This window comes from Plasmodium gonderi (assembly GCF_002157705.1).
Source record: "Plasmodium gonderi DNA, contig: Chr11, whole genome shotgun sequence".
Classification (NCBI taxonomy): domain Eukaryota; phylum Apicomplexa; class Aconoidasida; order Haemosporida; family Plasmodiidae; genus Plasmodium; species Plasmodium gonderi.
Window position 1 is genome coordinate 1,736,837 of NW_021628936.1, and position 21,848 is coordinate 1,758,684.

At 31.4% G+C, this 21,848-nt stretch overlaps 4 protein-coding genes across 4 annotated transcripts; 2 read left to right on the plus strand and 2 right to left on the minus strand.

Moving 5' to 3' along the window:
* Positions 1 to 5,193: 5,193 nt before the first annotated feature.
* PGO_113730 (hypothetical protein, conserved) lies at positions 5,194 to 7,053 on the plus strand (the record flags this gene model as incomplete). The annotated part of the gene is made up of 1 exon (XM_028688707.1): positions 5,194 to 7,053. One exon carries the CDS (start codon positions 5,194 to 5,196, stop codon positions 7,051 to 7,053), a length of 1,860 nt encoding a protein of 619 aa, XP_028544508.1.
* A 1,784-nt stretch (positions 7,054 to 8,837) lies between these two features.
* PGO_113740 (step II splicing factor) lies at positions 8,838 to 11,023 on the plus strand (the record flags this gene model as incomplete). The annotated part of the gene is made up of 3 exons (XM_028688708.1): positions 8,838 to 8,907; positions 9,228 to 9,329; positions 9,711 to 11,023. 3 exons carry the CDS (start codon positions 8,838 to 8,840, stop codon positions 11,021 to 11,023), a joined length of 1,485 nt encoding a protein of 494 aa, XP_028544509.1.
* Positions 11,024 to 11,823: 800 nt separating this feature from the next.
* On the minus strand, positions 11,824 to 13,185 carry PGO_113750 (50S ribosomal protein L19; the record flags this gene model as incomplete). The annotated part of the gene is made up of 3 exons (XM_028688709.1): positions 11,824 to 12,434; positions 12,632 to 12,986; positions 13,183 to 13,185. The coding sequence occupies 3 exons, from the start codon at positions 13,183 to 13,185 to the stop codon at positions 11,824 to 11,826; spliced, it is 969 nt and encodes a 322-aa protein (XP_028544510.1).
* Positions 13,186 to 14,314: 1,129 nt separating this feature from the next.
* On the minus strand, positions 14,315 to 20,443 carry PGO_113760 (hypothetical protein, conserved; the record flags this gene model as incomplete). The annotated part of the gene is made up of 1 exon (XM_028688710.1): positions 14,315 to 20,443. The coding sequence occupies one exon, from the start codon at positions 20,441 to 20,443 to the stop codon at positions 14,315 to 14,317; it is 6,129 nt and encodes a 2,042-aa protein (XP_028544511.1).
* Positions 20,444 to 21,848: the final 1,405 nt, after the last annotated feature.

Here is a 21,848-nt window from a genome sequence, read left to right on the forward strand (position 1 = left end):
TTTTATAAATAATTTAAAATGTTTCGATATTTATGCAATATACTAATATGTATATAAATGTGTGTGTGTTATTTATTTGTGAAAAAAAAAAAAAAATTTTTTCTTTTTTTTTTTTCTTTTGAATGTTTTAATACATGTGTGTGTTAAATGAAGTAGATAATAATATAATGAAAAATTATAAGAAAAAAAAAAAAAAATAAATAAATATATTTTTTTTTTTTTTTTTGCAATAAAATAAAAAATAAAAAAAATGTATTGCACATATATGTATATATATAAATGTTACATATCTTAATTTTTGGTGAACATTTTTAACCAAGTTTTTAAAATATTTGTAAATATTTTATATATGTGCTCTTTTTTTTTTTTTTTTTTTTTTTATAAATATAATGATGCAAGTGTTCAAATCAAAATATTTTGGCATGCTTTGTCATATTTTTTTTTTTTTTCTGAACTGTTAAGGCAGAAAGCCACGATTTTGCGTAAAAAAAAAAAAAAAAAAAAAAAATTATGATCATGCACAGTGGAAAATGGCAATTTTCAAGTGCAAAAATGGGACATACGTGTGCGGACATTACATGTGCACCAGCTATATGTATATATTTACATGAGCATTTATACATTATGTATGCACGCTGACTAGCCGCTTTGGTCCAGTGAACTTTGCTTATTTCGCGTTTTTCACAAAGATAGCTCCAAAATTTTTCCGTTAATCGTGTGGCACGTGGACCGTCCGTGCAATGCGCGTACCGACCGCGCCGAAAATGTAAAACATATATGTGCACTGATGTATGCACTTTACACTGATGTATGCATTATATGTATGCAATTGTACGCTCATGTATGCATTATATGTATGCATACATTTTGGGGAGTTTCTTTGACGATTCGAGTGCGCTAAGCGCTTGTGCAGACGATATAAAATCGCACGCAGCTGTCAACTTAATTAATAGTGTTTCTTTGGCTTTATATATAAGTTTGCGCGCGTATTATAAATATGCAAACACATGCAAATATATGTGAATGTATTTATATATATAAATGTAAATGCATACACGAATGAGCACACACTCAAATGTTATGCAATTTTGTTTATCACACCAATGCAGCACGCAAATGTCCATTGGTTCATGGTGTTTTTTCCACATCTTGCTGGAACTTGATTTTTTTTTTTTTTTTTTTTTTTTTCCCCTTTTTAGTATTTTGACAAACGTGCATGTGACCCATACGAATTTATTTTGAGTGTGGCATCCAGTACTCATTGTATGTTCAAGTATTTATATAAACAGATATAATTATACGTATTCATAAATATATGCCTTTATATATATGTGCATTTGTATGTGCATGCCTTTATATATATGTATGCATATGTATATATGCCTTTATATATGTATGCATTCTAATATATATTCATCATTCTTACCCACATATGTGCCAAACGGATATTATTTACAGAAAGATATCATATACATCGATATTTTCATACAAGTACTTACACATGCACTGTGATATGATATAAATGAGAAGTTTGCAATTTTTGGAGAAAATTTCATTAGCAGGAAATATAAACCCCCCTCAAAAAAAAAAAAAAAAAAAAAAAGGGGAGGGGGGGTGAGAGAGCAAATAAAGAAAAAAAGGAAAAGCTATTTTCATTGTCAAGACTTAATGAAACAACAAAAATATACATTAGCACTTTTTTTCATGAAGGATGAAAAATAGGGAATATGATCATTACTGTTTGCTTATAATAGGAGCATGTCTCTTAAGCTCACTCGTCCCAACCGTTTAGCATATATTTTTTATTACCCATTTACTGAATGGTTGGTTGAAACAGGGGGGGAGAAAATTACATTGTTTAAATTTAATTAAAAAAGACGCTAGATTCTTAATGCCTACGTTTACACACATGTAAATTTTTAATGGATAGAGGAGAAAGCATTGGTTTATCCATCTATATATGTATGTATGCATTTATGTATGTGTTTTTTTTTTTTTTTTTTTTTTTTTTTTTTTTTTTTTTTTTTTTTTTTTTTTTTTTTTTTTTTTTTTTTTTTTTTTTTTTATGTGTGTGTTGTACATTGGCTGTGATAAGAACTTATATGTACACGCTGTTGTGTTTTAAAAGGAATAACAGAATGGGTAACAGTTTATGAATAGTTAAGGTATTTTATATATGCACATATATACGGCTCATTTCATAATTGGGAGACCTGAACTTGCTTGAAAAGGTTAATTAGGAAATATTTCCCATCTTTTTTTTTTTCACAATTATTTATACGCTATATAAATAAATGAAGTTATAATAGGTTAAATTATAAATGTTAGCAGTTTTAATTCCTATGTGATAGTCCCAATATTTGTAGAATGTCACGTGAAAACACATTTTAGGAAAATTGGGAGCTTAAAAAAAAAAAAAAAAGGATTTACATGCATATATATGAATGTGCATATTTCTCTATACGGTTTCAACAAAGAGGGTTTCCAGTATATGTATATATATATATGCATATGTGCACATCAACATTTCACAACAACAAGCACAGATCGACATGCACTGTGGATCTATAACGAATTGGCTCTTTCCTGAGACATTGTATTCGTTCATTATTCTAATATGGTACATTTGAAGATAAAAAAAAAAAAAAAAAAAAATGGACATGTAAAGCTTGTAAACAAATAAACGCACATATTAAGGGAAAAATGAGTATAAATATGGTCTTTTATCGAATTCATAGTTTTTTCTCTACATCTTATGGGGATTGGCATAATGTAGCATATTATTTTATATGTACTATATAGGTAAAATTCCAGAACATCATGAACCGTTGTATAATGATATGTGTTTGGTATTTGTAATACAGAAAAAAGGTTAATTATAATGAAGGGGGAAAAAAAAAAAAAAAAAAAAAAAAAAAAGTGTAGAGTGATGATATGCATAAATATTTAGTTATGTTCCTAATTAATGTTATTCCTTTGAGATAGTACTTATGTCATTATGCTGATTTTGGATCAGTCTTTATAAAGCCATAAAAAATAGAAGATATGGGAATATAGTAAATTCTTCATATTTGTGAGGTTTAGTTTTTGTTGGTTTTCCCAAATAAATTTTATAAAATGTTTAGAAAATGAAAAAAATAAACAAACAAAATAAATAAATAAGCGAGTGCTAAGGAGGAACATGCAAATTATATAGAGGCGACAAAATTTCCTGAGACATTTTAAAAAAAACTGTCATGGAAAAAGGAAAAAAAAAAAAAAAAAAAAAGCAAGACGACAAACAGTAGAAAAGTCCTGGACATTATGATATATATAAAAAGAGAACATACAATTGCTATACACAGAATGATACTACTGTGTGTGGGCAATGCTGCTGGGGGACTTGGATTCCCCTTCTGATTGCTTGAAGTGAAAATATACAAATAGAAGTTTTGTGAATGTATACAAAGAGTAAGTACTTCGCTTGCATTTTTGATAGTTCACCAAGGAAAAAGATACTCACTGTCTGTCGTAAAATTTTAAATTCAAAAATAAATCGAATGGGACGCAGGAAAATGTATATATGTGTACATATATGCATATTTATAAATACATTTATGCGAAATGGAGGAAGAATGGAAAAAGCAATTATCTTTTTACCTGTTTAGCGATTTTTATGCTTTTTGCTATTTTTGCTTTTAACGATTTTTACTACTTTTCCTATTTTTATTACTTTTCCCATTTTTACTACTTTTCCTATTTTTACTACTTTTCCCATTTTTACTACTTTTCCTATTTTTACTACTTTTCCTATTTTTACTACTTTTCCCATTTTTACTATATCCTCCGTGTTTTTTTTTTCTCCCTTTTTTTTATAGCGTTTCAATTCCATAACAACTTTGTGATTATTTTTCGTCAAAGTGAATTGTTCAGAAATTTATGAAAAATTAAAAAAACATCATAGACTCATCACTCATTTGAAAAAAAAAAAAAAAAAAAATATACAGTCTACATTCCTCATTTCTCTGCACACAAACGAGAAGAGTGATTAAATAAATAACATTGGTTAGATGTGAAATGTACATGCTATTTTCGATATTTGTGCAGAGCAACACAATTTGCCTGGAATGAATCGCACGTTGGTTACGCTCCATCACACGAGTGTATAATTAGTGATTCGTGAGAGGTGACTCGTGAGAGATAATTAGTAAGTGCTGATTATTGAGAGGTGATTGGATTATCGCCATACTGCTTATCCACTTGAGAGTAAGCAGAGGTAGCTAAAAGAAATTTCCTAGATATTGTAGTCACTACCAATTAGGTTAAAAAAAAAAAAAACTACAAAGGGAAAAATAAACACGCTTATATATATAGGTAGTGGGCACGAAATGTCCACATTTACAGAAATGTAAAGCGGGCAGTTATCAGTAGAAGGGAAGAAGGAGGAAAAAAAAAAAAAAAAAAAAAAAAAGAGAAAAAGGTACACACGGGACAGAAGAGGGAAGAAAGTTCACACCACACGCTGTGTTCGTAGGAAATACTGTTAAAGTATATATGTTCCTATAAGACCATAAATGCTGTAGAAATATTTAGTTAAGTGAACATGATACATAAACGAAGGAGTTAATGTCATTTTTTTTTTTTTTTTCTTCTTTTTTTTATTTGTATTGCATAGTACTGCATCGTACTGTATCTCTTTTTTTTTTTTTTTTTAATTTTGTTTTTGCCATAATTAGCATTAACGACATGCATAATGTATAGGCAAATGTATGAGATGCTTTATTCACTCAAAAAGTGTAACAAAAAACATGAAAATGAGAAGGTTGAAATTTATAACCAAGTTGTAATTGCATTTAAAAAAAAAAAAATAAAAAAAAAAAATAGCGTCACATTGTCGATATTGTATCAAAAAAAAAAAAAAAAAAATAGCACCACATTGTCGATATTGTATAAGAAATAAAATAGAGTCACATTGTCAAATATTATATCAAGAAAAAAAAAAAAAAAAGGAATTATTCGTTACCTGTATAGGGAGATGGGGGAGAAAATCAACTGATAAAATATAATTGATAATATAAAAATTGACCATAGCGGTTAAGCGGGAAACAAAACAGAAGAGCAGAAAACTGGTTGGCTATAAAACTGGTTGGCCATAAATCTGGTTGGCCATAAATCTGGTTGGCCATAAAAGTGCAAATTCGCTGGCCAGACCACATGGACCTAGCCATGGGTGAAGGAAACCTAAACGGATATCCAAGGGAGAATGGATACCCATCCGAAAATTATGAAATTATACACAAAGAGAAGAAAATGGAGAAGCATGTCGAGGAGTCTATAAATGAGAAAAGTAATAGTGGTGAGAGTTTGGAGGGAAATGATAAGTTTCAGAGAAACAATGGAAATAACTTGGAAAGGGAAATTCGAAAAAGAATAGAGAAAGCGGAGGTGAATGGAACTAATGAAAAGTATCCAAAGTATATAAGTAAAGAGTATAAAGTTCACTGGAGGGAAAGAGAAAGGATACAAAAAGTAATTAATAAAGAAAAAGAACTTGAAAAAGACTTTTACAAAAGAGAAAAAGAATGGATAGAATTAGAAGATCAAATTAAAAATGATACATACAAAGAATGGAATAAATTTCTTCAAATAAAAAAAAAAGATATTGCAAAAATGATTGAATTGGATTTAAAGGGGGAACAAGAAAATGCAAACATGTCGTCTTCGAAAAAGAGAGAAATTAGAAATTCTAAAAGAAAAAAAGAAAAGGAGCTTGATGATTTGGACCGTTTAAACGAGATGGAAGAAATCAAAGAAATGGAAGAGATGCAAAAGAAAAAGGAGCAGGAGGAGCGAGATAAAGTGGAAGAAGAAGAAGAAGAAGGAGAGACGACCCATCCGGTCGAGGAAGACGATAAAACGTGCCAAAGTAAAGCCATAAAACATTTCGAAAATCAAGACCAGAAACAGTCAAACAACTTTTCTGAACGTGCAACAGAGGAAAGTAACAAATCCAGTAAGGATTATGCAAATGAAGCAAAGTTAAAGAGCAACTTTTTTATGAATGCATTATCTTTTGTTTTTGATAGGAATAGTGATAATAAAATGGAGCAGATAAAAGAAGAAAAATCATCTAGTGATGTAACAGGGAAGAGTCATAGAAACCCTAACGAAAATGTGGAATGTGCATTGAACCAGATGAAGAGTGGACATAAAGCTTTCCACAAGGCCAATGCACCCAATTCAGAGGAAATGAATCCAGAACATTCGGATACAAACAGGATAGAGGAAAACGGAGCAGATGCAAGCGGAGCAGATACAAGCGGAGCAGATGCAAGCGGAGCAGATACAAGCGGAGCAGATGCAAACGAATCAGATGCAAACGAATCAGATGCAAACGAACCAAATGGGCAGGGAGAGGTGAACAAGAAAAAATTGAGGGGAAGAAAAAGAAAAACCAACGCCACAGAACATATTAACATTAAGGTAAATGACAAAAATAAAAAAAGCAAAATTACAGATTCAGAAGAAGGAGTAAATAAAATGTCCACGAGGAAAGCCTTACACAATGTATTTAGCACAAATAATGAAGATGAACTTTTTACAAAAAAGAACGTGGAAGGCACAAGATTGGATAATGATGTAGATAAAAAAAATCAAGCAGAGGGAGAAGAAAAAGGCGGTGGAGAAGAAGAAGGAGAAGGAGAAGAAGGAGAAAAGATGAAAACAATAGATATAATAGAAAATTCGAAAAAAATTTTAGAAAAAGTGCCTTCGAGCGAAGAAGAAATATTTAATTACCCCTTAAACTGGAAAGTACTAAATTTAAAAGATAATATAGGAAACAAATTGAAACCGTGGATATATAAAAAAATCACAGAATATATAGGGACAGATGAAAAGGAAATAATAGAAGAAATAAGTAATTATTTTGTGCAGCAAATTTTGAAAGAAACTTCTCCTAAAGATATGTTGGTAGAGGCTGAAAAGTTTTTAGACTCAGATGGAAAAAAATTTATTCTAAACATGTATAAGCTCATCATATTCGAGCAGATCAAGGTCACTAGCACTGCATGAAAATTTGTTTGATCCCCAAGGAAAAATGAAATTACGTTGTTCATATTGGGAGAAGAGGGTGTGTGTGGGAACAAATGGACGAACTTTATCTGTGAAGAAAAAAATCACGTGCAAAAGAGGGGATAAAAAGAAAAAAAGAAAAAAAGGTTGTATGTGTGTGAAAATTCTCAAGTAAAATAAAACAACCAACACAACAATGCGTCCCTTCAGACATATAATGTGTGCTCCTGAAAAAAGTACTTTTCTTCACAATTTTTAGCACTTCCCTCCCTTTTTTGTCATTTCTTCTGCGAATTTTTTGGACAAAGATAAGCGCTACATTTTTGTACCCATTTGACCCTTTGCTCATTTCTTCATTTTTTGCAACCTCCAAGTACTATCTTTAGCGATACATGTCTCGCTCTGTTTTTTTTTTTTTTTTTATTCAAAAACTTATGTGTATATAAAACATTTTCATTTGAAAAATAAAATATGAACTTAAACAAGTTTTGTTTTTTGTGTGTGTGTGTGTGTGTCTCCTATCATTAATGAAAATATGTAGAGAAGGTATAGCCTTGTCCCATTTTAATTTTTTTTTTTTTTTTTTTTTTTCCCTATTTTTATATATGAAAACAGATTAAATCATATAATTCGATTTTTATGTTTTGTTCTTATATACTTTTTTCCCCCCTTCTTTACTACCCCTTGTAACTCATGTTGTTATTTATAAACATGTATAAAAATAAAGAATTAGTCGATTTTGTGCCGAAACCATGTGTAGTTTTTGTGTGTCGTACTAACTGTTCTAGTTTTTATACCATTATGAATGTATGAAATATGACATTGTGCGGTGGATTAGAAGTAAAAAAAGAAAAAAAAAAAAGAAACCTTTCTGAGTCCATGAAATGTGGAGGGACTAGATTAGCCATAGAAAACACGAGGATGATATATATATATATATATATTATACCTGGATTTATAGAAGTTTATGCAAGAAACGAGAAGTAACTAAAAGGAAAAGGAGGAATTATATAAATTTGCGTCACGTTCCAGTATATGCATGATATAGTATAAAGTTAATCATAGACGTAAGTTAAAAGAGAAGAAAAAGAATTTTGCGCCTTCCTCAGAAAAGAAAGTTTCCATTTGTATCTTTATGGTGTTATAGGTAACAGCTGATAACAAGGTGAACATGAGGAACCTTTTTGCCTACTTTTTTGCTACTTTTTTGCTACTTTTTTCCTACATTTTTTTTTTTTTTTTTTTATTTCCCCCATGTTTATACTTCTCTAACCTATCTACCTTTCTACCTCTCTATTTTATCTATTTATCTATCTCCCTTTAAGCAGCAAAAAAAAAATGTTGGCGTGAAAATATGAGAAAAATTGTAGCATGTAGAGAAAAGGTAAAATTATTTTGCATTCACGTGTAAATGGAATAAATACATAAAAAAATGATACCCATCAGATACAAGTGAAAATATATGCGTAAAATTTACTACATGCAGTTTCTCCTTCCACCACTTTTCCCCCCCTTTTTTTTTTTTTTTTTTTTTTTTTTTCTTTACAAAGGAAAACGATAAAAAGAATCCCAACTTTTGTCAGAAAAAAATGGGGATTTTTAGGGATTTTTTCCTTCCTATATGAACGAACAAACAGAAGTGAATGCATTTTTGTGTTCAGTAGAAAAAAAAGGGTGCTTTTTTTTTTTTTTTGTGCTCATTTTTTTGTGCCATTTTTTTGTGCCATTTTTTTACCCCCCGGACGGACGTGTGAGAGATATGCCATGTGAGTGTGAATGGAAAAATGAATACCAAAAATGTCACTAGAGAAGATAAAAAGAAAGAAAAGGAGCTAAATGAGGCTAGGAAGGCAGGTAAAGTGTAGCTATCAAAAAATAGATCAATTCCATATGTCCTATATATACCATATGGAGACATTTTGAACCAAGTTAATTAAACCTTTTTTGATAACTTCAAGAGATACAACATATATTACTCCCGTTTGCTGCATAATGGGGAGGAATGCATAAATATTCTTTGTGTACATGAACACATGCCTTCACACCTATGCACTCGCACTGACACTAACACTCGCACTGACACTAACACTAACACTGACACTTATGCTTATACATATATGTGTACTTATATATATACACCCTCGCACACCGGCTTTTCTTATCACCATCAATAGGAAAAATTGAAGCGCTGAAAGATGAGGAGGGAAACGACATAAATCCTCATATGCCTCAGTACATTATTAAGGCTCCATGGTATCTGAACCAGACGAAGCCAGGTAAGTGAAGAAAATGACAGCATAAGTGTAAAAATGAAAGAAGTTAGAGCAATTCTGAAAATGTATTGAATCTATTAAATAGGAAGAATGGAAGCAACATAAAAGGACAAACAAAAATTTTCGCATTCCCATGGAACTGTTACTATTCGGATTTTGTCCATTTTTTGTCCTTTTTATGTCCGAATTTTTTGCCCATTTTTTGCCCTTATTTTTTGCCCTTATTTTTTGCCCTTATTTTTTGCCCATTTTTTGCCCTTATTTTTTGCCCTTATTTTTTGCCCTTATTTTTTGCCCTTATTTTTTGCCCTTATTTTTTGCCCATTTTTTGCCCTTATTTTTTTCCCTTATTTTTTGCCCATTTTTTGCCCCCTGCCCATGTAGGACTTAAGCACCAAAGGTACAAAGGGACAGACAAGGTGAAAATAGAAGAAGAAAGAAATAAAAAGATATACATAAAAAAAAATGTAAAGAATAACACCGATTTTTGCAAGAACTGTGGAAGCCTAGCACATAAGGAAAAGAACTGCTTGGAAAGAACAAGAAAAAAAAAAATAAATTTTGTAAACAAAGATAATGATAATGATTTTCTTTGCGTTACACAAGATTTAGGGTATGATGGAAATAGAGATCGATGGGTAGGATATAACCCAAACAATTTTGAGTATATATACAAAGAATATGAAAAAATAGCAGAGGAGAAAAAAAAAAGGAAAGCAGAGGAATTAAAAAAGAAATATGAGAAGAAATCCATAAAAAAGAAAAAAAGAAATGTTGATAAAGAAAGACAAGGTGGTGGGGGTATAGACGATGCAGAAGATGCTGATAAGAGGGATGGAAATAGAAAGAATAATAACACAGAGGGAACAAACCATAACATGGATAATAAGAATGAAGAAGATAATTCTGAAAGCGATATAGAGGAAGACGAAGAAGGGGAAGAGGAAGAGGAGGAGGAGGAGGATGGAATGCAGGACGATGAAGGAAAAGAAACAGCAGATGAGTTGAAAGAAGATGGTGTAAAAAATAACGGTAGTTCGAATAATAATATGAATAAAAATGAAAAGAATAGAAACGTAGCAAGAAATTTAAGAATTCGCGAAGACACAGCAAAATATCTATATAACCTAAGTTTAAATTCTGCCTTTTATGATCCCAAAAGTAGAAGTATGCGAGAAGATCCATTTGCAAATATACGTAAGAACCTTGGTGAAGATGAAAATTACTATAAAGGAGAAAATTATTATAATAATACAGATGAGGCAATTGAATCGAAGAAGCTAGAAATTTTTGCTTGGGAAACTTATAAGAGAGGAGAAAATGTTCATTTTAATGCACAACCAACACAGCTGGAATTGTTATATAAAGAATTTTTAGAAAAAAAAAAAAAACTTATAAAAAAAAAAGAAGAAGATATATTAAAAACATACAAGTGTGAAAATATGTCTACTGGATTAAAAAATCACGAGAACGAGGAGGAGGAACTTATACATTCAGAAATTTACACTGAATATAAACCAATAGATCAGATTGACACAAAAACAAAAAAAATTAAAGTATTAAGTAAGTACGAAGAAGATATACATATTTTTGATCATTCTTCTATTTTTGGGAGTTATTATGACAAGGAGAAAAAAAAATGGGGTTACAAATGTTGTTTGTCCACCAATAAGTTTGAGAAATGTTTTCACACATGATTGGCAAAGTGTGCACAAAAAGGGAGGAGTGGTGGTGGTTGTGCTTGTTCCTTCTGTTTAAGCAGTTGTACAGAACACGTACATAATTCTTAACACCCAAATATTGTTTCATTTTGTACGATCCGAATTAACCTTTTTTTTTCTTTTTTTTTGCAACCCTCTCGAGGTAGTTTTCTTTTTTTTGCAACCATCTCGAGGTAGTTTTCTTTTTTTTGCAACCATCTCGAGGTAGTTTTCTTTTTTTTGCAACCATCTCGAGGTAGTTTTCTTTTTTTTGCAACCATCTCGAGGTAGTTTTCTTTTTTTTGCAACCCTCTCGAGGTAGTTTTCTTTTTTTTTTGTCAGCTAATTTTTCCAACCGTTCATTTCATATAAAAAGGTGTATTTACCTTTTAGGAGGGAATCCATTTTTATAGGTGTCTTTTCCAGTAATAAACATAATGCATAAATATATTTGAAGTGGCCATTTCACCAATTATAACATATAATGAGATAAAAGATGTTTTTACAAAGCACGTCGATTTGTTAACAATGATTTTTTTTTTTTTTTTTTTTTTTTTGATCTAATGTTGTAAGTGCATTTCTTTCATTTCTGTTATTTCAGTTATTTTCTAATCCTTGAGTCGCAAAAAGAACTGTTCATGAGATATACCTTTAACTGGTCGAATTATATGGGGAATCTAAAGGACGATTTTTGTCATTAGACGAAAGTGTATACATATATATATATATATGTATGTATGTATATAAGTATGTATGTATGCACCTGCGTGTGTGTGATTTTCAGTAGGGTGTCTGAATTAAAGCGTCCCCTTTGTTTTGTCTTTATTAACAAGTGGATGATTGGAAGGCAAAGCCATGAAAGCGTTATCTCCTTTATTTCTATTAATTTTAAAGGTGTTCCAACTTTCTTTTTCTCTCCTTTTATTTAATTTTTGTTTTCTTCTGTTTTCTTCATCTAATGCATAAATGAGCATCCGTCTATAAATTTCTGCACGTACTAGTCTAGTTCTTTTTCTTGTGTATTGTGCATAGACACCTCCAAAAATGTAAGAAGAGAGGTTACTCTCGATTCTTCTTCTCATATATTTTTTTTTTAATTTGGCTAACCGTCTTCTAATTTTTGGTTCTATTGATCTAATACCAGGTTTGTGTTGTCCCCTTGGTCTCTCGTACTTTCCTCTAAAATTATACTGCCACATGTAGCGATAATCTCTCGTAATTGGTTTGTTAATTTTGTAATATTTTTTCATATTTTCTTCATTTATATTGTGTAAACTTTTTACAATTTTAACATATAATATTCTTGGTGAGTAGAACGGGATAAGTTGTTCTACCCCAACGCCATCAAATATGTTCTTCACGATGAATGATGAGTCAAGTCTTTTTTTTCTTATTTCTATGCAGTAACCTATGCAGAGGGAGGAGGGAAGTGGGATACTCAGTAGAGGTGTGATGGAGTGGCAATGTAATCGAGTGGTAGTGCAATCGAGTGGTGGTGTAATGGAGTGGTGGTGTAATGGAATAACGATGCAGTGTCGAGACTAGGCCTTCTCTTCAGCGACACCAATTGCACTGCATAGTAACCGTGATCAAATGAGAGCTGACCTTGAAAGATGGCAAAGGTTTGCTGTGATCTAGATAACTCATATTTAACTTCCACTAGATCCCCGGTATGAATCTTTGGCATTTTGAAATTTCTTAATTTTTCCATTTTCTTCATTTCGATTAGATGCAAATTATGCATTAGTTGTCTGCTGTAAAAGTCATGCATGTAATTCTTATAATATGGTATAGTTTTTTTTTTCTCTTTTTCTTCCTTGGTTTTTTCATTTATATTTTCTTCTTCCCTATCGATACAATCTAGATTGGGCCAGCATTTTGACGTCTTTTCATTCTCAATATTGTAGCATTTGTATTTGCTAAGACTCGTGATAATTTTTGTACGTATATATCTCTTTATCTGTATGAGTGGTAAAGGTTAAAACATGTGATATGGTTGGGATATGGTATATTTTGTTTTCTCTACTGTTGCTTTTTTTTTTTTTTTTTTTTTTTTTTTCCTGGTGATTCTAGTACTCTATCTCTCCACTTCGACTCACACTCTTGTTCAGGACGTGTCATCACTCTCGTTTGATGCAAAAAGAAGAGAAACGCACCATAGTATTCTCGTGGACTGTGGAGGGTATGAGAGAAGGGTATTCTTTTCCTAAGACTTTACATTCATTCTATTTCGTCTCAATTTTGTCACAATTTTGTCACAATTTTGTCTTTTGTTTTTTTTTTTTTTTTTTTCTCTTCTTCGTTAAATGGTAAAAATTTAAGAAAAAAAAAGAGAAAAAATGTGTGTCCTTTCTCTTGCATGGGAAACGTTGCATATGGGCCCAACCACCATTTTCACTGTTCTTGTGTCATCATCAAAAGGAAATGGAGTGACAAAATGGAGTGACAAAATGGAGTGACCAAAAGGAGTGATAAAATGGAGTGATAAAATGGAGGGACGAAATAATGAAAAAACAATACGTTAGTTTGGTTAGGCAAAAAAAAAAAAAAAAAAAAAAAAAAAAAAAATTTTACCTGACAAGGAATATGGAACCCATGTTAGATTGATAATAAAAATGGGGTAAAGATGTAAAATGTTTTAAAAAGTGGAATTTTTTATAAATTTAAAAGCGTGGTATATTTTTTTTTTTTTTTTCCCCTTTTTATACTGTTTTATTAGTCATCATTTTGACGTTGAAAAAAAGTAAACAAAAAGTGCTAGATGTGAATGCATCTCTCCCCACTGCTCCCAAATGTGGTGCATTCTTCAAAATTAAGATGGAAATACTTAGAACAGTGTGTGCTGAATGAGCCTCATCCCAACGTATCTTTTGTAGGAGGTTGAAAATGTGGGGTCTGGGATGGCCACAATTGATGTGACAAAAAAAAAAAGAGAAAAAAGAAAAAAACATAAATATGAACATGGGCATAAAAAAAGGGGAATAATACAACAATGTGTTGGTCAAATGAGTAACTGTGTGATAGATGTAGAACCGGCTTCTCTTTTGTGAGTCCCTTGAGCAGAGAGCGACTTCGTGCGGAAGGCACTTCCACATATGCACACCTATATATACACATGTATGTACACCTATATATACACATGTATGTACACCTATGTATACACATGTATGTACACCTATATATACACATGTATGTACACCTATGTATACACATGTATGCACATGTATGCACACCCATGTGCAGAGGCGAAGGAGTGGGGCAGCACCAGAGCCCAGTGGAACCGAATGATCAGTCCCATATAATATTTCTAAGTATATACTTGGCTTGCTCGAAACGGTTTTGCCTCCTAAAAATTATACTCAAGTTGTAGGAAGCAGAAAACAAAAGATGTCTCTTGTCATAGAAGAGGAGAAACAAATTGAAATATTTGGAATTTAAATTGTGGTAATAATTAATTATATTATTTAAATGAGTATTTTCTTGGTAATGTGTAGCAAAATTTAAACAAGTGTAACACATACATTTTTTCATATTTATTACATGATTTAATATAAACTTTTCATTAATATTTAAATTATTTAGGGTACAAATTTTTTTTATTTCTTTATTTGCCTTTCGTATCAATTGAATGACATTTAAATATAATTTCATGCATTCATTGAAATAAGATAAATGATGCAGTGCTCTTCCCAAATTATATAAAATCTCTGCGAGGTATATATATTTATACGTTTTATAAAATTGCGAACGTTTCATATACTTTTTTTTTTTTCTTGTTATTTTCTGTTCATATCTTTTTGTAATATACTCATTTAGTAAACAGAATGACGTCATCATTACTGATTCTCTATTAGTGACACGATAGCCACTCGCGTAATTGAAGTATGAAGTCATCAGGCTGAATAAGAAGTTGAGATTGTCAGAAATATTTTCAAAATTATCTTCTATTTCATTTTTTTTCTTCCCATGGTTGCACAGTTTCAGTTTCGTGAATAGCAAGTTTTCTTCATCCACCTCGGTCTCTTCACCCATTTTGCTCACTTCTTCCTCTTCGGTCTCTTCACCCACTTCTTCCTCTTCACCCACTTCTCTCACTTCTTCCTCTTCACCCACTTCTCTCACTTCTTCCTCTTCACCCACTTCTCTCACTTCTTCCTCTTCATCACCCACGAGGCCATCCTGGTTGCACCTCTTAACCGCCTTCACGATTGGCTTACGCGTGGCATAGCTGAATCGCAACTTTTCCTGCTGGTTCTTCCTTCTACTTTTGAGTAAAAATGTATAAGCACGTGTGTACTCATGAACAGCATTGATGATCATGCAAGATAAGTTGCACACATTACCAATGAGGTAGATTAAAAAGGGGTTTGTATTTTTATAATGTATAGATTTAACTAGAAAAAGGCGAAATATAATTAAAATATTTTTATTCTTTGATTTTGAAATAGATGTTAAAAAATTTTGACAAAAAGTTCCTGTGAGTACAATGTCGCTATAATATTTTAAGATTCTATATTCATCTTTTTCTTTCTTATTAAATATGTATGCATCATTTAAACATTTTACTTGTTTCTCATAATCACCACTGGAAATATACAATTTATTTAGGAGTAAATTAATACGAAAAAGAAAATATTTACAATCAATATATTTATTCATTTTTAAAAAATTATAATATTCATTCTTCATTTCATTCTTTATACTCTTTGTGTAGACATTATCAAAAAAGTAATAATTCAAATTAATTAAGTTCTTATCATTCCTATTTCTTTTAAATTCATTTTTAACTGCTTTGATATATGTTAAAAATTTCATTTTACTCGATTTTCTATTTCTTATGTAAATATTCAAAATATGAATGGCATCTTCATACATATTCATTATACTCACTATGAAGAAACACTCTTCAATAAAAAGTAGACTGAAATATAAACCCAAATAATTTTCAAACGTAAAAAAGTTCATCTTTTTCTTTGTAACAAGGAAGGAAAATCTCTTGCTTCGATTTGGAAATTTTCCCTTCCTAATTCTGTGATGAACATCCTCCTCCTCTTCTTCTACTTTAAAAAAATCAAGCTCATCATCATAATCATCCTTCTTCACATGTCTAATATCAGAGGTCATTATTCCATTTCCTTCATTACTCCCTTTAGTGCCACTATACCCAGCAACCAATTTGACCGAATGTGAATTCTCTTTGGGAGTGCAACTCACCATTTCATTGTTTTCTAAGACATGGTTGTTAATCCTTGAATTAATAAACAAAGATTCTCTTTCTACCTCTTTCTCTTCATCTGCTTTTCCATTTTTTTTTTTTTTTTTAAAATTCAGAATGTCCTTTTCCATAACAGCACGTATTCTTCTAAAATCGTGTTCTATCTCATATAAAAAGTAAAAGAAATTATAGCTGAACTTGTAGAACTTTATCATTATTTTGCTTTTGAATATTTCAGATTCCACGCCCTCTGTGTACTTGTGCACCTGCTTGTGGAACTTTTCCCTCACTCGCGCCCTTTCCAAAGAGCTTATCCATTTAGAATGTTCATTCGGTTCTTCCCTATCAGGTTCATTCGGTTCTTCCCTATCAGGTTCGTTCGGTTCTTCCCTAGCAGGTTCATTCGGTTTTTCAATGTCAAACCTATTTGGCTCCTCCTTGTCAAACCTATTTGGCTCCTCCTTGTCAAACCTATTTGGCTCCTCCTTGTCAAACCCATTTGGCTCCTCCTTGTCAAACCCATTTGGCTCTTTCTTGCCAAACCCATTCTCCCCATAGTCTGCTAAAGAATTAACATCGAAGATGAACACATCCTTATAGAAGAGTCGCGTTCCAATTAACTTCATATTCTTGTAATGGATGTCAAAATCTTCCAACTTCTTTCTCTTTTTAAAAACCTGGAAGGATGATGCCAAAAATAGCAAGTACTCCCTGTATGCGTACAGGTTCAGAATCCTCTGTCTGTTTCTTCTTCTGTCACCTCTACCACTGCTACTACCTCTATCGACTCTACCACCGCTACCCATTCGTCCGTTCGGGTTCTTTCTGTTAAGGTAATTTAAAACATTGTAGAGGTACAAATAATTTAGAATTGAAAAATTGTACTTCACACAAAAGTAGCAAAAACAAATATTCACCTTAACCTGAATAATGTCATTTATATTTCTGTTTGAAATGTAATTGTCATATTTGTAAAAAACCTTGTTCTTTTTCTGATATATATAAAACATATGCAAAATGTACTTATTATGAGATATGTACAATAGTAATTTATTTTTTTTATTTAAAATTTTAAGAAGCAAAATTTCTCTTTCTTTGTTGCTAAGAGGGTTTGGAATGGAACACATAAATCTTAGTTTCTTTTCCTTTATGCTTAGTAATATGTTTATCGATCTATTATACTTCTTCAATTTATAAAGTATATCAACATATAACGTTTTGATGTCTATCTCTATGTGGTTTTTTTCTATATTCTTGTCTCTTAAAATGTTTACAATCATCTTTTCTGCCTTTGTGAAATTATCCACGTAGTAGTAGCACTTTACTAGTTTATACATCATTGACAAAAAAGGAACTTTGTTGTCATACTTCACAAGATTTTTCGCTTCTATCTCCCTGCTCTCTCTAGCATTGTTTGTGGGTACCATTTCCTCACGCCTTCCCTCCTGGGTCTGCTTTGGCTTCTTGGTTCCTACTTTTTCCACTTTTTCCATTTGTTCCACCTCTTCCACAGCGGGTGCTGCCCAGATGAAGTGACCTCCCTGTGCAGACATGCCATTCACTGAATCATGGAAAACCAACTGATCCTCCTCATCTTTTATTGGTTTACTTTCTTGCAAAAAGACACCTTTCCTTTGAATGTATAACAAATTGTAAAAATATATAGCATTTTTATACATGGATCGTATGTAATAAGCTTCCGCTAGATGAAAAATAAGATCTTCATAGAAAGTATGATTGTCACGAATGGCATTCAAGAAGTAGCACTTATTTAAATAACGATAATCTACATTTCCAATCATCACAAGAGATTTTATAAACTGCATAAAAATATCAATATGTATTTTTTCATTGCACATTTTTGCAAGAGTTATGTACAGAAAGATGCATTCGTCATATTTGTTGTTTAATATCTGTGATTGCATGAAAAAACAAATAATGGATTTATCTACGTATGACCAATTGGCACTAGTAGTTTGTGTTTCAATCGAGTTGGCATTGGTCGAATCTGCTATTATTTTCCTTAACTTTTGTTTCTTTTTCATGACTCTTAGGTACATATTTTTCAAAAAGTTATAGCATTCCTCTGGAGACCTAACTAAGACCAAGCATATACAAATGTATAAATCAATGATTATATCAAGGGAACCTTCACAATTATCTCGTAACTGTAGTAAAAATTTTAATCCATTTTTGTAATCCCCCAATAATATGTATGTAAAAGCCAAGTTAAAATATAAATGTTTCATAAAATCATCCATTTCTTCCATTTTATTTTCATTTTTCACATGTTCCTTTTCTTCCTCTCTTATATTATTATCAAAATGTATTGCATCATCATGTTCTCTCATGATGACACTGGAGTAGTGTTTTTTCTCTATATAATCTATATCATTATCAACATGTAGGTTCTTCTTCATATTTTTCTTTTTCTGATTTGCTCTTTTTTTCTTATATATTTTCAAAACTTTATAAAGACAATAAAGAATTATATTATACTGTTTCTCAATTTTACACAAGTCTATAATAGTATACCATGCTAGATAATCATTATGTGATAAATGAGCTGCAATTAGATAATAATTAATTGCTTTTTTCATGTTCTTATATTCTCTTTCATATATTAAACCAAGAAGATGAAATGGGTCCTGCAAATTTGGGGATAATTTAATCACTTTCTCCAGAATGAGTATGCATTCCTCAAAATTCTTGTTAATGTAATAACTGTTAGCTTTATTCATCAACTGTTCTACTTCTCTATTCATTTTTGTTGGTTCAACGCAGGTGGACGTGATGCTTTTCTCATTCTGATTTTTCCCTTTTCTGAATTTTTTTTTTCTCCACACTTTTTTATTTTTCCTGCGATTTTTTCTCGTACGCATGTAGGAGAAGTTAGAGTCTTCAATATCGCAAAATTTGTCTCTACTTCCAAACTCGTCCTTCCTTCCAAATTCCTCACCATATTCATCATTGTAATAATATCCAGGATCGTCGTAATTGTAAATTTCCTCATCTGTGTTGTTATATGTGAGAAGGAGTAGCTCCTCGTCAGTTATGGAATCAGATTTGGAATTTCCATCTGACAAGGAATTGCTTGTGACATTGCTCATATCATCATAATTCTCAAAGATGTATGAGTCGTACGTGTACAAATGTTTTGCTCCATCTTGGATACAGGAAAAAACATATTCTTCATTGGAGCAAAAATAAAAATACATAATATTTTTCAAATTTATGTTCTTAATATCTAATAGCCTCTTTTCATTAAAAATAACATGTCTATTCTTAACTGAGAGGACTATTTTATTCTGACACATTTCAATACTATTACACATTTTGGATTTTTCTTCATTATATTCATTCCTTTTATTTTTATCATAATTTGGACACACGTAATCTGCAGATTCTGTTATGGAATTGTTTTTCACATGACTTAGATCTTCCAAAAATTCCATAAAAAAATTCCCCTCTTCATGTTGATCATATAAACAATGATCAATTTCATCATCATTCATTGATCCTAGTATCAATTTCTTTTTTTTTTCTTCATACGTTTCAATTTTTTTATTAAAATTTAACAGTTTATCAATTTTCTTCTCCAAATTTTCATCATTCATTTTGTTACTCTTCACAACTGAGTAGTATTTCATCACATCCTCTTCGTTTTCTTCCACTTCCTCATCTTCCACTTCCTCATCTTCGTCTTCCTCATCTTCGTCTTCCTCATCTTTGTCTTCCTCATCTTCGTTTTCCTCCACTTCATCATCTTCTTCTCTTTCTTCCACTTCTTCCCGATGGACTAACCCAGCAATGGCCCTTTCTTTTCGTGCTCCTTTCTTTTCATAAAAGCAGCTTCGTCCACCACTCTCACCATGAGAGTAACGATCTCCATTTTGAAAATTTCCATTACAATTTAACCCATGAAGCTCCTGCACTCCAACTTCAAAAAAGGGATTTGAATTATTTTCCGTATCATTTCTTGCATCTACATTATATCGGTTATTATACCATTTGTCATTTTTAAACTGAGGGTGATCATATGAATGATTCGTTTCCTGAATATTGTTTATTTTATTCACGTTAAATAAATGTTCTATGAAAGAATCACTATTATATTCGCTATCTTCATTTACATTTTTCTTATGAAAAGATCTTGTTATGTTTTTGTTCTTTTCATATTTGCTATCCGCCTTTGTATTCATTTGTTTGTGCAAATCAGGGAAAAGGAATTTATATATTCACACATGCAAAGTACTACTTTGTGTTCATACATATGGTATATATGATTGGCTTTTGTGTATTCCATACAGAGATGTCGATGTGTTCAAATGGATTCACGAAAGAATATGCCAGAGTAGTTCGTTTGAACTTCTACACATATATATATATATATATATATCCAGTCTTATATATTTGCTTTTCCCTCTCCCCCCTCCTTTTTTTTTTTTTTTTTTTTTTTTTTTTTTACTTGTAAGCCCTGTGCATATGTAACCACATACCATACCTGATGAGCACGAAATTTTGGAAAATGTGAAAAAATGAATTTCACTATTATATAACTATCACATCCATCAATCGGGTTAAGTATCTGCTTTGTGCAACTTTTTATTTTCTTTTCTTTTTTATAAGATATCTGATTGATTTGAAATTTTTTGCTACTTTAATGTATGAATATATGGAAAAAAAAAAAAAAAAAAAAAAAAAAAAGAGAACAACAATATAGTTTCGGATGTATGAAGTTGTGTTAAAAGAACTTATAAAATTGTTAGAAAAATAGAACTTGTCATGTGTGTCAAATATCTCAATTCTGAGAATCTAAATTATGGCAACTTCAACAAAAACTCGGAGTCATTTTATAGCTATTAAATGAAATTCGTGGAAGGCTATATGAACGTACATATGTGTAAAAATATGTATTCACATAAACACCTTTTTTTTTCTTTTTTTTTTTTTTTTTTTTTTTTTTTTGTTTATGCATACACATTGTCCGGCTAGGGCTTATGGACGTAATTTCGCTTGATTGGAGGACGATCTGTTTAAATTTGGCCAAATAAGCTAGGTGGGACAAATGGACAAAATGGTGCTTTCCGGCTGAGGGCGGTGTGAATGCACACACACATATACATGCATGCATAGATAAGTACAAATATGTTTCTATATGTACCCGATTCACGGTGATGTGAAAAGGTTCTTTTCCTCTGAAAAAACGCTACAATATCGCTCATCATGCATATGCAACAATATTGTAAGGCGTATATTAAGAGCATGTTATAAGTGTATTCCTCCTCATCAGACCATGAGATTATTCTGTTTAACAGTTACCCCTCCCCTGGGGTCACCTTCTTGTTAATAAAGAATGTTTTGTTCATAATACAGCATGTTTGAGTTATTAAAAAGTAACAACCTTTTTCAAGCGAGTGCTTTTAAACAGTTGCCCTTAAATGGTAGCGCTAAAAGGGCTATACCTGAATTATAAAAAAAAAAAAAAAAAAAAAAAAGAGGTGCACCCCGCTTGGCATACTCTTACAGTTTTGGGAAACGACAAAAAAGCATAAACTGTGCCAAGGTCTCAAGTTAGGGTTAAATGAAAATAGATCAGTATAATTT